Consider the following 21,902-nt stretch of genomic DNA (forward strand, 5'->3'; position numbering starts at 1 on the left):
ATAATTAACACAAGATCATCTGTCAAAAGAAGACTCTCTTTACATTACAATTCAATGTAGCGTACATTTTAACTAATGATGAGCTAGTCAAGCAAATTCTGCAAGGACACTAAAAAAATCTGCTGTTTGCAGGAACAAAATAAAAGTATGCTCCTTTGATTCTGAAATTCAAAAAACAGTAAATACATACAATATTGCAGAATGATACATCAACGCCCAAATTAAGGTCTGACATTACTATATAGAAACAAGAAACATGCCAAGTCTGAATTACATTTCTTTCCCTGAAGCAAATTATCTAGGAATGCAAATGTTCATGAAAGCCAAGTATTACAGTCACTATAAAATGATTTCTATGAAACAAATTTGCTTCAGATCAACATTTTAAAATATCAGCAAAGTCCAATATAAGCTGAATCTGTTTTCCTTTTATTATGTGGAAAAATTATTTCAGAAAAACATTTCAATAATTTTATTGGATGAGCAAAATAAAAATTCAGACTTGGACTGAAGAATGAACACTGGAAGATGAAAACTGGCAGTAAATAAGACCATTAAGAGCTGTAATGATATACCATTGTACCTCCACCGTTCTCAAATTAAGATAAACTTTAAGAATAAAAATGAATTAGTCTAATGGAGAGTAAGGAAACAAAGCAAGTTAAAAACAAAGCTATGTATATATTGATTTGATGTCTCTAATCAATTATTTCAACATCAGCTTTTAAAGAATTAGGTATTGTCTCTCATTTTTTAGAAATTTCTGGTATTTTCTTAGTGCACTCTGTTAATACTCTGGCATCTATTCATACTAGACAAGTATTGAATTAGAGTGAAATTGCAGTATTATTTGAGAAAACCTGAAACAAAAAATATATATAACTATTGATTCAGGCTGTATTTAACACATTGCATCTCTGTGAAAAAATGTTCATTACGGTACAAGACCTAAATCTACCCACATTTTATTTACAGATAGTGTTTGATAAAGAGTATTATTACCGTTGGTTCCTCACCACCTGTGACAGTTGAAGAACGAGCTCTCCTAGATGGGCCACTCTGCTGTTAAATGATAATGTTACACATAAGTATACTTTGTGATGAAGGTCACAGATTACTCTTACATCTTTAGGAAAAAGGAATCATCCATACTCTCATATTTATTAAAAGAGAGCAAGTAGATTGAAATAATGTTTCAGATAATAGCGAAAAAATGAACCCATCAATCACTGGTAACCAAGTCAGAATCTCATCCCAAAAGAACTAATTTCAAGTATCCAATTCTGTTTTTTCAATATTTCTATCAATAATTAGACCACTTAGTCTAAGTTTAACATGATTAATTTTCCTCTTTCTTATTTGAGATACAAATTTTATACGTTACACCCAAAAATATGGTATTTAAAAAGAAAATAGGTACATTCTGGTCATCAGTGAGTGCACAGAAAAACTCAGGCCAAAAATATGAAACTGGTGTTTCACATTTTCAGTAAAAATTAATGCAGTCAAGTCAAGAACAGCACTTTACTTAGAAAGAAATTATAGATTCAGTTGCTAGAAGATAAATTATCATTAGTTCAGTAAAGATTAAGGTCAGGAAACATCCTTCTTATAGAGCAATGATTTCAGTTCTGCTGTTTTGAACATCTGCTAGAGAAATGAGTGTTCTACAATAGTAAACTGAAAGATACATCATGACAAGGCCCAATCTGACTACAGCAATTAAAGAAATCCAGACTCCATAGGGCAATAGTAAATTAAGAAGTAGACCACCTCTGGAACAGACTTCGTTAGGAATCAACTTCTAGAAGGGAGAGAAGACAGATAAGAAGGAATTGTACTGGAAACCACACCATTGCTGGTCCGGAGGAGAAAGTAGAGAGGTGGATAATACTTCAGAAACACTTCTTTGAATAATAGCTATGACATGCAAATATAAGCAGCAAATGTAGATACACTAAAAATCTTTGAGAACACATGAAAAATTAAAGAGAAAAATACTGTGGTTACTCTAAATGTCTGCCCAATAGCAACAGGAAAAAAACAACAACAAAGGAGTGACGTCAGCTTTAAAAATGAACATACTAATAACGCTCTACTTACTCAACATTTCCACAGCAAATTTGTGTAATCTTTTTTATGTGTGGATTCATATGTAATATATTCCTAATAAAAATTGTAAAAAAAAAAAAAAAAAAAAAAAAAAAGAAAATCCTGGAACATGTACTCCAGAAAAAATAAAATGTTTAAAGTATTATATTGTTTTGAAATAATTGGAGCAGTTTTATTCACACGCATAATTTGCACAATCCTAGTTTAAGTTGTTTCTCTATAGTTTACCACCTTTGCTAACCTCATACTTCTGTTGTAGTATAAAACAGGTAGAACTATGAATTAGAGGGAAGGTGTGCATAGTTATAGAGTGAAGGAGAATCTTACTCTTTTCAAAACTATCTTTACTTTTTTTTTTTTTTTCCTGTTTGAAGAACGTGCTTAAACAAAATTGCAGAAGCTGATGCTTAAATCACTTGGATGAAAAAATTCCAACACGCAATTCTATTCAGTTCTATTGTACAAGGACTATCACTAAAAGGCTTGTTTTAACTACAGCTAGGCAAACACTAAGCCTGTTAAATGTTATACGTATATCTATATTCCAAGTAAAAACAATTTACAGGACACTTTTTTTCTCTTTTTCAGACACTTTTTTCCCTCTCTTATGGCCTTTCTCATTCTACTTTCTAATCGTGATGATATTAATTTGGTTTCCATTATGATTTGGGATAGTCATATGTCCATATTGGTAACTGAACTAGATCTGACTAGAACTCCTCTAGGAAAAGATACTATTTGCAATCAGATAATGTTGAAACAAGAAGAAAGAAATAAAACTTAGTTTTTGCTTACCAAAGATAATTGAGACTGTTCAGCGACTGTATCTGTTACGCTGCAAGATCTTAATCTTGAAGAAGGATCTCTTTGCTGAAGAAAAGAAAAAAGGATGTCTGTAAGTTAAGATGTCTTAAAACATGGGGGTTTGTTTTTCTCACATTGAATTACTATGAATAGTAGCCCAAAGTCTTAAAGTCTTCCTCTTCCCAAAGAGGGAAGGAAAGCGAAAGGGGAAGGGAAAGGGAGAAAAAGCAAAACAAGCTCATGAAGCGTTTTACCAGAACTGCCTACTTTCAGTTGTTATCCTTTGTTAGTGTTACAACAGCTGATCCAGTAAACTATGAAGGGTTTGTAAAATCCTAATGTAAGAAGAGACACCCTTTAACATAAAGATGTACAACAAACTTTTGAAAAATTACCATATAATAACGTGGACAATGATTGAAACAGCACTAGCAGTCTTTCCTTTTTCCTTTGTAAATGCCTAGTTTGATACTCTCTAGTATTATTTGATGTATTTTGCTTCACTAAAGAAACAGGATAGAAATGCTAAAGCTAAACACTAAAGAAACACTAAGGATAACAGAAGCAGGCTCTCAAATTAAGCTCATACAGAAAAAAATATTGAACCTAAATTGAGAAAATCTCTTCTTCAAGGCAGTTTGTTCCATGATGTAACTAAGATGCTTTTTTGAAGATACTTTTACCTGTGTGCTCAGTTTTTCCTAAGTCCATCAATTACTACTCATCCATATAAATGAGTCAGATTACTTTGAACTAACAAAAGATTACAGTAATAGAGATGCATTCAGAAAGAACAGCATGTCACGTACAATCAAAGAACTCAGTTGTTCCCCATTAGAATCAGGAGTGACCTGAAGTCTTCTGCTCAGTTCCTCAGACAGCTCCTGAGGACTGGTACGGGATACCGGCGATGCAGGAGGTGGTGGCAATGACAAGCTTAAGGAATCTCCGCTTGCGCTTGCCTCCTCTGAAATGGTTTCCCAAGGCTAACAAAAGAAAAGGAACTAAGTTTGTAAAGACAGACCAAGTGTCTCCTTTGCCTTCCAGATGACTACCTGATTATGACAAACACAGGTGTGATAATCAGCCTTAATATTTAATTAAATAAACCAATCCATAGAACATACATACAAACATCCTCAGTATAAAGGGAAAAGATTTTCTTGTTGTCTTCAAGGTGGTGATGAAACAACGCTTTTTGATTCAATACAGATGCAAATGAAAAGATGTATAAAAATCAGCTATCACTAAATAAAATCTATTGGAAATTTTTGTTCAAAATTTAACTAATTCTGCACTCTTACTAAAAACCTGTAAGAAACAACTCTCAATTTTAATTTAGAATAAAATGCATAATAATATTCATAAGTACCTGCAAATAAAATATTAACGGATGATGAGCAAAGTAAGAGCTTCCACAATCTTTTTATTGCTCTGAAGAGCATTCAGTGAAGCAAAACTTTCACAAAGAATTTTGCCTGTGATTCTCATAATAAAATATTCCTCAAGGTTGAATGGGATTACAGCTTTGCACAAAAAGCTCACCTAGGTGTACAAATATTTATGAAACTTCATTTAGTTAGTCTAGCTGTAAATTAAACAAACATGCTGATTATTAAGATCTCAGAATTTCAAACAGAACAAAGCACTTTGGGTAGAAAAAACAGCTTCACTTTCTTCTAAATCAAGACGCTAAAGAACACTGAAGCAAACATCTATTCTATTCAGCACATTTCACGTCTTTTTACGACTCATTTCATTGTTATTCAAAGCAGAATATTGAAAGTGTTTTTATCAACTTATATACAACAAGCAATGCTTGGCATTATAAATGATTGTCCTTGCATTTACATGGTATTTATAGTGCATACACTTCCAGTCACCCACAAATGCATATGACCTTGAAAGTATAGCTCTGTCTAGGATTTTTGCTGTGTCACTAATATTTAATTCAGGCAATTTCTGTAAAACATTATGCATGTTGTATATTAATTAGCTTACAAAGGAGAAACACTCTGGCTTGAAGTTTAGTTAAATTCTTAAAAGCAAGACCTTTATATACCTCAGGAATGTCTCCGCTCTCCATAGGTTCTGGTTCCAAATCCTCACTAATGTGTCTCCGAGAGCGAAACCGTCTATGGGCTGCTTCTTGGTTTATTTGTCTGATGTTGTTATCTGAATCAGATCCCACATCACTGGATAGTGGGGAAAAGAAATAAGGAAGGGGAAAAGTACAAGAAAACAATGAATATTAAACTGAAACACCTACTTCTTCATCCATTGCTTCCAAAACCTCATTAATGCTTTTGATTATAGTATAAAATTCATTACTCTTGCATATGTCAGGCTTCATAAATAGGAAACAGTTTAATCCTTTAGTTTAAATAATATAAAACTGGAAGCACTTCACAAATACCATGTAATACTGGAAATTAACATTCTTTGCACATCAAAGTTGGCACAACAGAAAAATTAAGTCCCCACTCTAACATACTAACCCGTTATTACTCATTGTGACCCAGGATAACCAGACTCAAAATACAAATGCATGTGACCTTGAAAGTATAATAGCAGACCCTGAGGCCTCCACTTTATATACACATCTGATGATGCTTTCTAGCCATGACTAATTGGTTATCTGTCAGTTAAAAATTTGTGAAGCCATGTACTCCTTGTTTCATTTAACATAATCAGAACACAAGGGGGTCCTAAATTAAATAATTTATAAAATTAAATTTTTATAGATGCTTACGGACTGTTACCAACCAGAACAGTGGTAGTTGATGAAAAAATAAAAGCAGCATAGTAAATAGCTCAGCATTTACAAAAATATTTCAAAACCTTCAGAATGAAATTTAATTAAATTCTAAGATAAACACATCAGACAAAAAGAACAAACAGTGCCATAAATACAGACAACACATATTTGCGTAATTTAACTATGAATATGAACATTCAAGAAGGAACAAACATCACTTATTAGAAACAATAGTGTAAGAATAGTAGCTACTCTAAAATAATGCAAGATGTTTGAATAATGCATGATTTCAGTATAACTCTTAACATTTTTGATTAAAACATACTATTTAAAATGTAAACTTGCTACAGTACTATAACTCTAATTATAACCAATGTGTAATGAAAGTTTGAACAGGAGCTGCACATTAACACAAGCGTGCATAAACAATGAAGTCTATACACTGAATAGTAAAGAGGATGTCTTCAAAATCAATCAGTTTAACTTAATCAAAACTTAATAGACTTGAAATGCTTGTGTGTTGTTTTTTGTTTGTTTGTTTGTTTGTTTTTAATACCCTTTCAACAGTCCCTGCAGAGGAACTTATTCCTTTTAAATTACTTACTGAAAAATTCCTCATCTATCTCCCAATATATGAAGGTACATATTAATTTCTCTTCCACCTTCAGATTCCCTAGATTTTCCCAGAATACTTATGTGTATATCTGATTTGCTTGGTGTGGGGAAATCTCTTTATATTCTTTAAAAAAGATGTTTCGTTTTTAACTGAAGCTCTGCAAACTTTGGTTCTCAATTTACCAGAATACCTGAAAATTTTCTCATAGTTTCAGATAGGTAGCAGTTAGCACCAGAATCAAAATTAGTTTGTAACTCAAAAGAAAAGCGTGCCTTTACAAACAGCTTTGTAAAAATTGTGCTTAAACTTTTTCCAACCTTGAATTCAAATTCAAAACAATAATGTTTGTTGGAAAAAAATCACTATCCTGACAGATAATTTTTCACTCACCTGTAAAACATTTATCTACACTGCCACTTACATTAAACTTGGTCGATGCCATTGAGTAGTTCTGTTGTTATGGTTGACATAGTAAGTCCGCCCCAGGTTGTCAACCTTTTCTTCCCATCCAGGAGGCAGTGGAGGAGGTGGTAACTCCTCCTGACGCTGAGATGCGGAGTCATTGGAATCAACCACATCCCATCCATGCTTAGGAATGAAAGAAAAAAAAAAAGATTATAAACTTTGAGTTAAAGAGAAGTTGTGTTACTGTTGCTTACATTACTGCATGGGTGCAGATTCAGATTTTTTTTTCCAAAGAGAAGTTAAAAATTACTTAAATCTCAACCATACACACATAAACTCCATGGTTACAGTGTGCACTACATTTCTATGATTAAAACAACAACAACAACAACAACAAACACTAAAATTCTACCAGTTTATTAAAACAGGAATTCCTAAACTTATTTGGGCAGGCACTCTGCCTGGTGGTGGCCAGGTGCAGATTTTCAGTCATGAAGCCAAACAGAACCAACTGCTAACTTTTGAACTCAAGCTGTGACCTTTTCTTCATGAAGCATAATCCTTCATTTTTCCTTTCTCTTTCCCAGCTGCTATTTTCTTAAAGCATATGGGAACTTCTATTCACCACATCTATTCTATCCTTTTGTCAAATTCAGCTGCAGCTTGCCAAATGGTCTAAAAGTTATTGACAGCAGCAAAAAAGCTATGCAAAAGCAGGACAACATACAGATGTGCAGATCATTCAACCATACCTCTTCTGGGAAAATAAACAAACCTAAAATCAATATTATTTCTAAACATATTCAATAACTTCACTTACACCACCACCACGCTATATTTTACTCCTGTTTCATAAGCATAACCCAAAAGACTTTAAAATGTAAATCTACTTGAATTCAAACTGAAATCTAATTGCCTTTGTGGATTCTTTCTAGGTAAAATATCCTCACTTATGTAAGATTCAACAGGCATAAAATGCTACCTTACTGTAATTCAATTATAGTTAAGAATATTCCTTCCCCGTTAATCCTCAAAAATTGAAGTATAAAATTAAGGAATGGTTGTAAGTGTGTTGATAAAACAAAGCCTAAAAGAATTTCTCTACTATTAACTTACTTGAAATGCTGTTTTCACAGGACACTACTAGAGCCTTGTGGCATTACCTTATGTATATAAGTCAGGAGGATCTTGACTTAAGATTCTTGTTATTTGAAGTATCAAAGAAAATTCAGATTATATTAGAATTTGGCAATTTCTAGGATATACGGATTATATACGGAATATAATTCAGATATACGGATTACTGATTATTTTATATAAATACTATATATTTATGTGACACATAAAACTTTTTGGATTCATATATGAATTCATATACAAAATTATAATACAATACGTACAAAGTATAGACAAAATACAAAAGTACTTATACACGAACACACTCACTTTTTCATATGAGATGACAGAGAAAAAAAATGGTTTTGAACCTGTAAACTGCCTTCATAGTAATAAGAGACTCAACACCCTGCCATAAGATCCAGACAAAGCATGGTTTTGGCTGGATATGCTGATAGGCTGGATAGCCTGATAGGCTGCTTTAACATGTGCAGGTTGACGACTGCTAAGAAACAACTCTGCTGCCTCTGTACCGGGACCAAGGCAGACCCTCTGAAAAGCAACCGCCAGAGTAGAAAAATATAGCTTGGGATGAGAGCCCTCATTCTCAAGTTACAGGCAACTGTTGTGCATTATTAGTAAAGCAAACTTGGGCTAATATCCACTTGGTCAACTCTAAATGCAGTAATTCTTAAGATGCATGATGGCTGATAAGAGTGCTGAGAAATCTTTAAACCTGCTGTGCCTCCATGAGCTCTATTCTCTGTAAAGCCAGTGCTGCCAAGAAGTGAAGAAAAGCGTTTTGACGGCTACGTTGAAATGGCTTCTCAGGAAGAGGTACTTATATATTTAATACAGACCATCATGTTTATGTCAAATATAAATTACCTGGATAGACTTCTGAATTCTTCTGCCCTCTTTGCATGACTTATAAGGTCTTGAGAATGTTCATAAAAATGAAAAAAACACCACCATAACTGAGTAAGACAAACTTTAGAATTCATTGTGCCACTTGAAATACTTTGATGTACTTGAAATAGTAGAGAAAACATCACCTTACAGCTAAAAAAAAAAACCACACCTGTGTGCATGTGTGATTGGGAGTAAGTAGCTACCAACATTGTTACCAGCATTTTATATTTCAAAAATACAACTTTTTCTATAATTATATTTTTAGATCTCTAATAATTTGAATACCTCAACATGTGTAAAAAAGACAAAAAGAGGTTATCAACTAGTGAACTCTTGATTAAGTGTCTTACCTCAGATTCATCCCTTTGATCATTTTCTTCATCTTGACCACCATTTTTAGGCATATAAGCCATCTTCAGTCTCAAGAAACCCTTTACACGAGATTTGTGGCTACAAAATAAAGAAAAGCATTTAATTCAATAGCCCTCAAATAGTTGCAAATAATAAATCTCGAGGTAAGAAATGTTTTAAAACACAAAGGTCTTCCCCCTCACCTTCTTGGTCTGAGAAGGAAATCCTTAAACGTATATGGCCTTTCCATGGTTGGGTCTTCAGTCTACAAGTATTTAAGAAAATAGCACATTACAGGGCTTTCCAACAAGCACAGAGATCTATAAAGAACATTCACATCACAGACCAACTAAAACTGCTAGGGAGGATTTGTTCAAGTGACAAAGTTGCAGCAGGCAGACCTGCTCCAGTATAATTACAGTGGGTGGATGTTTAATATATAGCTGCGGAAGAGGTCCACTAGATGTCACTGCAAATACCAGTAATGGGCTGAACCAAGCCTTGTTTTTAAGTGCACAGAAACGTTTGTAAATGCACAGAAACGTTCATATCTCAGTGAAAGCTGGGAAAGACCCAGTAAACAACCCCTCTCCAACTTGATGCAGTCACCCAACAGCATCGTCAGAGAAGGCTGCATCCACTTGAAGCAGTATTTTGACTGCTTCAAAATACTTGACTGCGTCAAAATACCAGTATTTTGACTGCTTCAAAATACTTTGGAAAGCTATTAAATAAAATATTCTTCAGTTGGCTTTCATTTTTTTTATTTCAAAACTGTTGAAACTTTCAAAACTTTCAGTTAAGACTATATGAATTATGAAATTCTGTATGAAGCAGATTTGTAATACTATCAGGCCGACAGATCACATTTTCTGATTTCCACTTAATTATGTTTCACAAAGCCTTAAATCTTAAAAAAAACTTTCTATTACATAAGAATTTCAGCTTCTTTATCAAGGTAAGTTACATCCATCAAGTCTGTGAGATCAGGCACTTTATAGGTACAAAACTAGAGATTTAAAAATGAGAAGGTAAATAAAAGAACCAGAGGCCCATATACAAGTATAATCTTTGGACTGCTTGGGGCACATTAACCTGTTGTACCATTGGGGCTGACAGATTGGAAGCATGAGCTGTGTTACACTGAAAAAGTAAGCACGTTACCACACATGCTCCAACAGAGACCTGAGATCTAGTTCCTTGGATTACCATGAAACTTTCTCAAAATGAGCACCAAGGTAGCAGGAATGTTGCTCCTTTCTGCCACCTACTAAAAAAAAATGGTGGTACATCTAGAAATCCCTTTCCAGCCCCATCCTTAAAAACAACAATACTTTTTGTGCCCCATTCCTCTACTAAGCCTTTATAAACACAGAATAACCTGCCTCCCGGATTACTAATCAGTAAAAGCTTTATTATCTGTGGTATTTCAAAGTCAGTAAGTAATAACTTCAAAATGAAGCCTAACTCATGATCTCAGATTTTATATCAAATAACATACAGTCTTTCACGGAATGAACTCTTATCCTGCAAGGCATTTCCTGCATTAAGTTTCCACTCAATCTGTGCAAGACAGACTTCCCATTTTCTCGGTGAGATAGTAGATTATAATCAAATCAAGGACTTTAAAAAATGCACGATTGAGAAGTATTGCTTTTTAGTACTCTCATCTGTATGCAATGTGCATTAAAAACGAAGCTGTTTATTTTAACCAAATATTGCAGATAGCAATTAGATAGTGCCAGAGAAAGCCAGGATTTTGCCAAACAAATCAGCAACACAGTTAGAATGAGAAAGAAAATATTTTAAATAATTGCTCCATGATCTCTCATGGAGCATACTGGAAGGATAAATGAGGAAAACATTGATTAGAACGTAAAGAATTATAGCATGTTTCCCTGAACATCAAATGAGTACACACACCTTGATGAGCATGATGTAAGTAACTGACGCAGAGCGTGAGAACAGCCCATGGGAGACACTGCTATGTCAGAGCCAGAAACAGAACGAATGACAGCTCTGAGATGTGTATTACAAGTTTTCCAGGAGAAATTTTGGAGAAAAAAAAAGTTGCTTCTGGAGCTAAATAAATTATCTGCAAATATGGAGAGTGAGGAAGGATTTTGTACAGGACTCACATTCACTTCGGAGTGAGCCTCAATGGAAGGAAGCGGGGAGTTCTGGACTACATTTTCTCATTTTAGATAATGGAATTTATTCTTCAATGGCAGCAAAGAAGCTCAACCAGACAATTTGCATTTTCTATTTAAAGACAGCAGAAGACTTAAAAATAACTTGAAAGAGTAAGTTTAGCGTTCCACTGTTTAAACAAGAGCTAGAACGTGAGATGCACGCTGAAGTGCGAGGCAAGTCCCTGGGGAGAGGACAGTAGGGCTGTCATCTGCCTATAGAATGCCGACGGAAAGCAGAAAGCTGCCAATTCCTCCAAAGAGCTCACAGCCTGTGACATGCCTCTAGCTCTACCTCAACTCTTGCTGATGATTTTTAATTATTAAAATAACATTTACTAAAAAGGAACTGTAAAATGCTACCTGACTGCAAAATAGACATGCACTAATACGTCCCTCATCATTTTCTACTTTGGAGCAGCGTGTCTGCAGTACACATGCAGCTTCACACTGGGGACTCTCTCTACAGTTGTGTATCTGCTACTTTGAGAGAGAGAATGTCTGCGCACATGCATGTGTGTAAATGGAAGCATACACACAAATATGGACACAATAATACTAAAAAATGTTGCTATTATGCTAGGGAATGGAATAATGCTTTTTTCATCAGTATACATTTTTGATCCTTCCATCATATTCTTCAACTATCGCAGTTTATAAGCCAACAACAACAGTGTTATGACTCAAGATCAACCATAACAGACATATCCAAATAAGCATCATTGTGAAAGTCACTGCAAAGCCATTTTCCTCACGTAATAACATCCATCAATAGCAAGGGGTCAAATTCAGGCAAAAATAACAATGTTCATGCTCCATGAGTACTCAATGCTCATGACACTTTAATTTGATGTAAATGTTTTTCAATAACTTCCAACATTCCTGTGTTAACCCATTCAACTATAAAAATAAAAACAAATTCAAGTTCACATATCTGGTGATGACAAAGAGAGCACACAGAGACAAAAGCACTGCTTACCGGGAGGTGACTAAGTGGCACATCCACCTGACCCAGGAAGTCGTCTCTAGTCTGTCAAATAGAAGAAGAAGAAGAAGAAAATAAAATAAAAAAAAAAAAAAAAAAAAAAAAAAAAGAAGTCTTTTTACTCCTAAAATTTTTACATCAGAAAAGCAAAAATTTATAAACAGTAATCCAAGGACAAGGAAGCAAGAATAAAGATGGTTTGGTACCATTATTTTTGCAATTACTGGTTTCTACCCCTTTATTGTTGCGCATTATCAGTGGTTACAATTAAGCTATTTCAGCAGAGCATTTATGTGACACTCCAAAATGCCTTCTTAGTCCACAGCATCTACGTTAAGCACTGATGAAATTCAAATGTTTTCTGTGCCAACTCATGTATAATTCAAAGCATAAAATAATAATAATCCACTCTTTGCATGAATTATAGTCTCCATCCACATTTGAAAAAGCAGAGTGAAATTACAGTTCACCACGTAGTTGAAACGTTCATGTCAAAGCTTGGTGACTTTTTGACTTGTATGGTAAGGAAAACAGGAAAACGTTATATCCACGTGGAACCGGTATGGGAGGGGGAGCCTGGCATCCAATCGGTGAAGAGAGAACTGCATGAATTGTAAACATTTTTCCCCAAATAAAAAATTATCATTTTATCAAAGAGAAAACAAAGTATTAGAAAGTATTAAAAAAAAAAAAAAAGTAGAAACTGCTGTTCCAGTGACTAAGCACACTGACTTTGCAAGGAACAGTTAGGTACATCTCCTAGAGGCAGCCCTTAGGGAACTCCCACCTCTCCCACTCGCCGAGCTGACCACTCGTGCAGCACTTCAGGCCTGGCTCGTGGATGTGGCTACGCCAGCGTTCAGGCCACACCGTGCCACCACGATACTCATGCACAGTTATGCCTGTATGCAGACCACGACCGCTACTTTTCCATATTTAATTCAATAGAAGTCAAAAACCGCCCAAAACGTGACAATGTTCTTTGCTGCAGGCTCGACCAGCGCCGTGTCTCGGAGTGAGCAGCCTGAAGGCACTGCTGGGAGGCAGCGGTGGGAGCCGGCCTCCAGGGAAGGCAAGGAAGGCCTCCCGCCTGCCTCCCGGTCCGCCACGGCACAGGTTGGCTTTGGAGCAAGCACCGCCAGCAACCACCTGGAAACTTCCAGGTCTCAAGGTTCACGTTAGCTATCTCATCTTTCAATGCTCAGCGGTGCTTAAGATGCTCAAACTGGACCATACGCAGTGGCCAAGTCACCCACTCACACCCACCGCTTCGGACAGTGCAGAAATTCCCACAAGGTTTCTCAGCGCCCTTCCAGCAACACGCTTACAAGGGCTGACAGAGGGAAAGGAACCTGACATAGCAGCAGAGATGCACAAACTAAGGATAAACTTTGAGAGGGAGAACATGCTCCGTTATCATTCACTTCACGCTTCAGTAAAACCTAGAAAGAAATAGCTCTCAATGATTTTCTCACAAAACAGCAATGTCTGTTCTTGAAATGTCTGTCCAATCAATACATTCAAGAGCAGTAGATATATTTTCAGTGGAAAATATTTGCATGCTGACTGGACTGGGATTTCTTTAAAAACTTTGTATCCTTAAAGCACTGCTCAGGCATTGTCTTTATCATTTAGAGACACCTCAAAGCTAATTCAGCATTTTTTCACAAACCACTAGTTTTTACAATTAACAGTTTCACCGAAAGAGCAGACAAAGCTGCAAATTCAACTAAACCTCAAGGGCCATTTCTCTTTAAAAACTTTCAGGTAAGTTCCATCTGACTTTAACACATCCCATACACAAACCAGAAATGCAGAGCACCTCCCCGCTTGAATCGCATACACGTGGATCTGATGATCTTCCCTGCTGGTAAGTAACAGAGGGCAACAGGAATAAAACCAAGGAGAACACAGGCGGCACAGTTCGGCACCGCACGGAGAGATTCCCTCCTGCCCCTTGGTGCTGCACCTCCTCAAAGTGCCACGTGTCCCAGGAGCTCGCTGGCAGCGCCAAGTCCCCGGAACGTGCTGGAGCGCTGTCCCACGTGGCGCTGAACGAAGCACACGCTCCTAGCAGACAGGTCTAATGAGACGGGAGAACCAGGGGCAAGGGCCCCGCCATGGGGACAAGGACACTGCATGTAAGGGAACAATAAGTTCGTAAACCAGTAGCAACGAAGCAGAAAACATCAATTATTGCAGGTTATTAACAACTTGGGCAACAAAGAGAATACTTTCTTATAGACTGAAAAAGTGTACTTAATTGTACATAATGTTTCCAGTGCTATGCAATCATGCACAAATGAAAAATAATTCCCTTTCAAATTAATTAATTTTAAAGCCAGAATTAAACCCTGTATTTGCAACCCATGCCTAGCACCATTTTTTGTCCTATTTTAAAATGATTTAAATTCGACTGTGATGCTTCTATGATGCTTCCAAAGGAATAAAATTTTGGCAAGAGATGAGATGGAAAGTAATTAAATAGCATATACGTATTTGCTTTATGAGCCAGTCACCATGCTGGATTTATGCTTGGTATTCATTAATCTTCTAAGATACTGGTTTTCATAACAAAGCATATTGCATTAATCAAAAATCAACTGTCTGTCAGGGAAAACAATTTCTGCCAGATACTGTTAACGATACCAGATATCAGCCCTAGTGAATCCCAAATAACCTGCTGCTTATTTATAACCACACTATGCACAGAATTCCAGGAAGTGCATGCTGCTCCTTTGAAGCCAAGTTTACATATTTCTCATAGCAAAGCATTACATTTAGTATTAAAATTCATATTTTATATGATAACGTAACAAAAATGCTGTTTCTGCCACAAAGAGCACCAAGTGCTACTGTCCCAAAGCATGGACACATGCTGCTGTGCTACAAGCTCACGTAGCAACGCAAAAAGAGTGCCTGCACCAAGGAGCCTGTCTTTTCCGAATTTAAGTAAAAACAGCTAACGTATTTTTAATTATGGAGTTTTGATTATTACCCTTCTTATCAGCTACCAGAAATAACTGGTAACAGGTATTGCTCTTAGGGAATTAACATGTTTCTCCCTTACTACTGCCAAATAGCAAGTACATTCAACACCCCACTTCAATACAATTACCCCAATATCAACTAATCAGAAAAAAACTATGCATACTTATTTGTAGAGCTCTTTATGCAGCTTTTCATTCAAGAAAAATGCAGCTCGTGCACATGGAAAATGCTCTTCACAGTCCAAATATGAAGCAGATAAGTATTTAACGCTAGTAAAAAGATAACTGCATGGAAATTCTCTTTGAAACACCACCTGAGCTACCATAAAGATGCTTTTATCATAGGGTCAGAGAATGCATCAAGTGGAAGATGCCTGGCCTTGAGGACAATTTCTTCAGCCAGGTGACAGATGCTCCAACCAGAGGAGGCTCTCTACAGGACCTGCTGCTCACTAACACAGATGATCTCATCGGGGAGGGCAGGGCAGAACATTAATTGCCTGATCTAGTTCGGTACGTGACTCTATAAATAATTTCACTGGAATGACTGAGGAGAATGGATGGCACAGCAAGGAGGTAGGAACTCGAGCAAGAGGGCCAGGACAGGCGTGTGTTGGGAAAGCTCACCAAGAGGTTCCCACTGAATGCTCTTGTGAAACTGTGCCGTTCATTGCCTCTGCCTGGGAACTGGCAACACCTGCAAACCACTGCAGAGACCTCATCATCTGTACGTGAAATTTCAATAATGGACAGAAATGGGGAAAAGATGAATAAAAAATAAAATTGAAAGATACAGCAGAATTCATGTTGCTTCATGTTGATGCTCATCCGTGATGCGGAGGTGAGTCCTGATCAGCTGTGGTTATCACCAATCCCTCAGAAGTTCAGAGATGTTCTGGTTCTCTAGCCAAATCCCACACTGGATAGAAGCACTCCACCCACCTACAGTTCCCTTGGCATTTTCAGTTAATCACGGTGCTCCCAGCTTCCCCCCCTTAAAAATTGTTGTGTACTATTTCTGGGCGCTGTTTCAGCAGATGCTGCATTCCAGTCCTGATATTGCTTGATTTCAGAGCTGGGTGACACAACCCCTGTAGTAACTTCGATGGCACAAACAGAGTGAGGAGGTGCAGAGCCCGTGTTATCTTTGAATTCTATTCTAAATAGACGAAAGGTATGTTAATTCCAGTCTTTTCAAATCCCTGATGGACTAGCAGGGTGACACCTAACATGACAAGAACAGCCGTGTGAAGGGCGCTCATGTGAACATAATTCAGTGATGAGGGACCACAACACGGGCAGGAATAGGACACCTGTGCAGGCACTGATGCGATGGACACGCTTCCAGGGCCAGGCCATGAGAAAGGCTGGGTGGCACTGAACTGATCTGAGACCAAACTCTCCCTTCGAAGTGCACAGGCTGGACCAGTGCATGCAGGGACAAGAAGGCAGCACGGTGTATTTGCACTTCTGCACAGTACTCATCCGCCTTAAGGGGGTGGCAGAGAAAGAACGTGAATGCAAGACCTGCAAGTTGCAAACAGAGGGCTCCGTGAAAAGCTAAGAGAGGAGTTGCATTGTTCAATCAGTTCTCACGTGTTTGGTGAAACAATGGGTCAGATCTTTATCTTCTGTTGTTATTTTCTCATCTTTCTTTCATGCCTAAGAGCAGGAGCTCCTGTTGGGGGACTCGGAAATGCAGTGCACCGCCGTGATGTGCCCTGGTGTGTAACCAAAGAGGGCTGAGGGGCTATAATCATTAGGGGACAATTTTAACACTGGCAGCCTTAGTCACGAAGAACGATCAGTATGTCAACATACGTCATCCCCTCACTGTGCAGGACTACATGAGGCTTTGGGGAGATACAGTCGAGCTTTAAGCTGATGTTTTCTACAAGTCAGCAGCTAATGAGGTGGTATAAGCCTGGAGAAACTGGCAAAATAAACTAAACCAAGGACAAAAAGAGGGAGGTCGTGAAGAGGTGATTATCACAACTGAGCAAATTCAGCTGCCAAATTATTATAAAACAGTATAAAATTAAGCAAGAATTAAGCAAATTTTGCTTATGCATTACTTGGGCCCTGCACTTGAGAAATGATATATCACTGCCAAGTGTCACTGAAGCCCTTCCCAGAGTTTTAAAGACTCACACCTCTACAGCACTACATCTTCACAGCATAAATGCAATAGAGTTGCACATACCAAAAGTGAAAAAACAACTCAGGAGCAGAAAATACCTAGTTGCTTTAGATAAAAATCACGTATTTTACCCGGACAGAGAGCTCTTTTCACCTCAATTAGCAAACTAAATATATTACACAGTGTTGTGTTGTAACAATGAAGCAAAATCCTGCTTTTGTCACTTCATGAACAAAAACAGTACTGGTTTTCTATTTTTTTTGTAGAAAAGTGTTACATTTTTGCAGAAGGAGACATAGGTAAGTCAGGCTTGACTTGCCTTTGGTAGCTTCTCCTGGCTTTTCCCAGTTTCCAGCTTCATTTGGCTTGGAACACTTTCCAGGCAGACTCATTCCTGTGCTTTCCCAGGACTGAGGCCCTGTAGTTTCCAGGTCCTGTTTCTATCCATTTGATGGAACTTGTGGTCTCCATCGCTGACCTTCACATGCTCAAACATCTCTCGTACATGAAGTGCGACTCCAGCTTCTCTTCTTCCCTTCCATTTTTCGGAGGGAGTCTGTAGCCATCCACTGTTTTCCCACTGCACCACTGTGACTCCCACAACATCAATACCTCTGCCTGGGCATGGAGCTCCCTTTTCCTCCCCCAGATGATGTGGGCTGGCATAGACACACTTGAGGTGGCAAGGCTCAGGGTTCTTGCCTTTGGAGAGGGCTGGGGAGCAGGAGCAGTCCTGCTGGCAGAGCCTCAGCTCGGCTGTAAGCACGGTATGCACGTGCGGTGCAGAATCCTAAACTGTGGTTTCGATTAAGGAGGAAAACTCACGTACCAGTCAAATGAGATGATTTGTCTAACTATTTTCAATCTCTCCTTGCTACCACAATAATGATAAATAAAAAAAAAGCCTAAAAGAAAACCAGTCACTGACTCTACATTTTGTAGGAAATGTAAGACTTTACTTGAAAAAATTGTTCCTGTACCAAGCATTTATTAAAAATACATTACAAAACTAAGTCCATACTTTTTACATACAGAGGTAGCTCATGCTTTATTTCTAGAGTTTAAAACACGACAAAGAACTAAAATTAAGAGAAGGGATATTTAATGCTGAAATAATTAGATTAGAATTATAATCTGTTACTGAAATTATTAGAACTTCTGATTTAGAAGGTGACGTTTTCAATTGTATTCAAATGCTGACAAAATAGGCATTCAGAAACCTGAAACTTAGTGTTCCTAAAAGCACAAGCACCACAGAGCAGTAGGCACATCACTTCTAATGAACTGCTTTCACACGTGAAAAGGCATTTAGTTGCATCTGTTAGATTCTTTAAATACGCAATACTATCCTATTTTTCACCTAACATCTGAAAGGTGCAGTTTTTGTTTTTAATCTAGCTCTTTTTTGCACTATATCTTTTGTAGCATAAACCATTCAGCGTTTTTAAAAATTTGAAGACATTTCAGTAATGCTTTGTACATAGCAAAGTGGCTCAGGAAACAATATTTTACATTGCAGACTTAAGTTTTGTTGTTAAACGTGAATGCACTGTTTGTTTATTTTTAAATAGCTCTATTGAAAAAGGGTCTACATGAAATTTTGATTTGGAATCAGAATTTACTACCTAACAATAATATAAAGTTAGTTCAGTGTTTGTGTTCAAGGCATACAATACGGCAATGCATTAAATGAACCACAGAAAAAAACAGAAGGCCTTCTAGTGGCTATGCTTTTTCCTATTCCAAACCTGTCTTAAAGGGAAGGTACTACAGAAAGACCAAAACTTCATTCATTTCCTAAACAATTATCTTGACACTCATTTGTGCAGTAATGAAAGAATAGTCACTGTTCCTCTAACAGCACTCACACGAATTTAATACTAGAACAGCCATTTCGGTTAGTTATATTTTAGTTTCCATAATATTTTCTTTCTCACTGCAAACTCCTGTCTGTTGTGGTGACACATTGATCTGAATCTTGCCTTTAAATCGCAGGTTGGGTTGTTAAGGAGTTACTGGGAAACAGTAAATTAAAAAACACAGGGCGAACCAGTAGGTTTCTATGTATTATTCTGTATGCACTAATGATACCCCCTGGAATACTGCTGCACATCAGAATGAATTTATTCTCATTCAGCCCAATCTATCACATTATGACTTCATTACTGTAACCCCTCTGGTATCGTTTCCACCCATTAGGAATAGTTAATGAGAAGATACCGCACAATCGGTTCCCAGGATATTACACACACTTGAGCACGCCTGCTCAAGGCTAAGTCTTATCTCTGGCAAGATGATAATGCGTAACACCCAGACAGAGGCCCTTCACAGATTAAGCTAGAAATAAAAGACAGAGTCGCAGTTTCAGAGCTGAGGCAGCAGCGCTCCCTAACAGCCACAGCTGAGCGAGAAAAGTCTATTTCCTAGGGAGCATGGACAACCATGACAACTAGATCCTTAATGAAATGGATTAAGTAAGCTGTAGTACATAAGCATAAAATATTTAAATTTTAAAATATTTGTCTTCTGTTGCCACTGCTTATTTAAACCCACTCAAAGCCATCAAGCACTTACACCAAAATCTGATACATTACTGAAATATGAGTAACACCCACCCCAAAACTCTGGACAATGCCAGAGAAAAGAAAGAAAGTTAAAGATGTATTCTACATTACACTGAAACAGCTTCCTTGTTAGATCCCTCCTGTAGTTAAGCGTATGCCAGAGGAGTGCTGAAACGGGCTCCTGTTGCTTCGCTCTACGAGGGCTCCCAGAGCTCTCTCTACCTGCTGGTACCCGCTGCTCGCAGCCTCCGGGAAGAGGCAGCTCTGCGTGGGGACAGGCAGCTCTGCGGGTCGGTGCGAGCAGAGCCCATGCCTGAGAGATGCTCAGCACAGGCCTGAGCCGGGAGAGGGTTGGGGAAAGAGGAGCAGAGTTGTTGTGCTTAAGGGGAAGGACGGGCAGAAAGTCTCAAAGAAACTGAATGCAATAGGACAGTTCCATAAAAAATGAAGGAACAGATGAAAAAAACAACAGGAAAAAAAAAAATGAAGTCATCTTACTATGAAGCTTCACTATAACTCAGCAATTTACCACCGTCCTATCCATTAGTACTCTAAGACCAAAAAGGATTGGGTCACTCAGGACAATTTTTTAGAGCCACTAAAGTTGAATGTCTGTTGTGCTCTTGAAATTAAATACGTATTGCCACTGGTACAAAAAAGGGACCAAAACATTTTTCACACTGTGCATGTTTGAGACTGCACAGGATTCAGTAGGGAATCACAATCCCTCATATCCAAAAGAAAAAAATTTATTCAAATTCTATATTCTTGTGTATTAAAAAAAAAAAAAGAGTACTGAATTTAGAAAACAATTACATTTTAGATAGGAAGCTAACTTTACCAAAGTCAGAGCAAAATCCAGCCAGGTTTACAGCAGAAGGGTTGTTACAAGGAAGAGATGCTGGTCTCTCTCCAAAGCCCAGACAACTGGACTTTACTGCTTGGAGCTTTCTCAGAGGCCCCAAAATTCTTCATTTGCTCAGACTCATTTTATTTTTTTTATTGCTTCTTGCCTGGGAGAGGCTGGTCCTGGAGAGGATGCACGGAAGTATACCTCAAGCACACGGCTCTCATGCAGCGGACCCCACACACGACTGACCGATAGGTATTCCTCACCTTACACCTAGTAACGTACCTGCAGCGGGACTCTGATGTTCCAAGCTGTGTTGCTGAAAAGTGATGGTGAACAAATGCAGCATAAGACAGAGAAAACACCAACAACTTCTGCTGAGATTATGTGAAGAAAAAAGACTAAACCGTTATGACATTTCACAAAAATGTATAAAATACAATAAAATACAAAGTATCAGATTCCACAACTGGGGATTGCAATGTGCTCCAATGAAGGGCCAGGGAAATGCTTTTTTTCTTTCAGATATGCAGACTGCCAGAGATCTAGAAGAATGAGAACCCAGGTCAAGTTTCATTCCAGCTGATGGATGTCCAGCACAGAAGGGCAGCTGCCTTCAGCTCCCTCTGTCAGCAAGGAGAAGCAGCTCGGTTGGATTAATGAACTTTTTCATCTGGGCAGACCCCTAATGATGACAAACAAAAGCCTCCAAGGACTGCATTTCTGTCAGCTAGGTGCCTAAAGTTAGCTGGCATAAATGCAGGACTTGGCACTCTCAAGACAAGAACTCTGTGATCATCCCCACAGAACTGCCTATTTTATTTAAACTCAGCCCTTGCGTTCCACCAAGCGTTTGTATTTTTTCCTTTCAAAATTATTCACTGTGAAGGACTGCTGCTCAGATAACTCCCCTTCAGAAACCAGTAATTCACGGAGCCATAGTGAGGGGATTTCTGAAATGAAGCACAACTGTAGCTGGGAACTGCTAATAATGGTAATCACGAGAGGCAGGCTTGGGGAACTCTGCAGTGGTGCACAGATTAAGCCAATTATAAAGAGTATAATTAGCTGGCAAATTGTTCATTAATACCGCCTTGTGTTGCAGACAAT

At 37.8% G+C, this 21,902-nt stretch overlaps 1 protein-coding gene across 8 annotated transcripts in view; it reads right to left on the minus strand.

The window, feature by feature from the left end:
- The window catches only part of LOC311426675 (E3 ubiquitin-protein ligase NEDD4-like), a 141,958-nt gene that overhangs the window by 28,216 nt on the left and 91,840 nt on the right, over nt 1-21,902 (minus strand). For 6 of the 8 annotated variants that reach the window (XM_084503210.1, XM_084503204.1, XM_084503203.1 and 3 more), the window contains 8 exons: nt 12,243-12,293; nt 9,278-9,339; nt 9,074-9,173; nt 6,712-6,878; nt 4,979-5,111; nt 3,726-3,902; nt 2,908-2,982; nt 1,003-1,062 (listed from right to left, as the gene is read on the minus strand). In XM_084503210.1, the coding sequence (XP_084359336.1) occupies nt 1,003-1,062; nt 2,908-2,982; nt 3,726-3,902; nt 4,979-5,111; nt 6,712-6,878; nt 9,074-9,173; nt 9,278-9,324 (759 nt within the window). In that variant the 5' untranslated portion in view covers nt 9,325-9,339; nt 12,243-12,293. The remainder of the gene's footprint in view (nt 1-1,002; nt 1,063-2,907; nt 2,983-3,725; nt 3,903-4,978; nt 5,112-6,711; nt 6,879-9,073; nt 9,174-9,277; nt 9,340-12,242; nt 12,294-21,902) is intronic. The other 2 variants (XM_084503206.1, XM_084503205.1) reach the window with 1 other exon arrangement.

This window comes from Aythya ferina (genome assembly GCF_964211825.1).
Source record: "Aythya ferina genome assembly, chromosome: Z".
Taxonomy (NCBI): domain Eukaryota; kingdom Metazoa; phylum Chordata; class Aves; order Anseriformes; family Anatidae; genus Aythya; species Aythya ferina.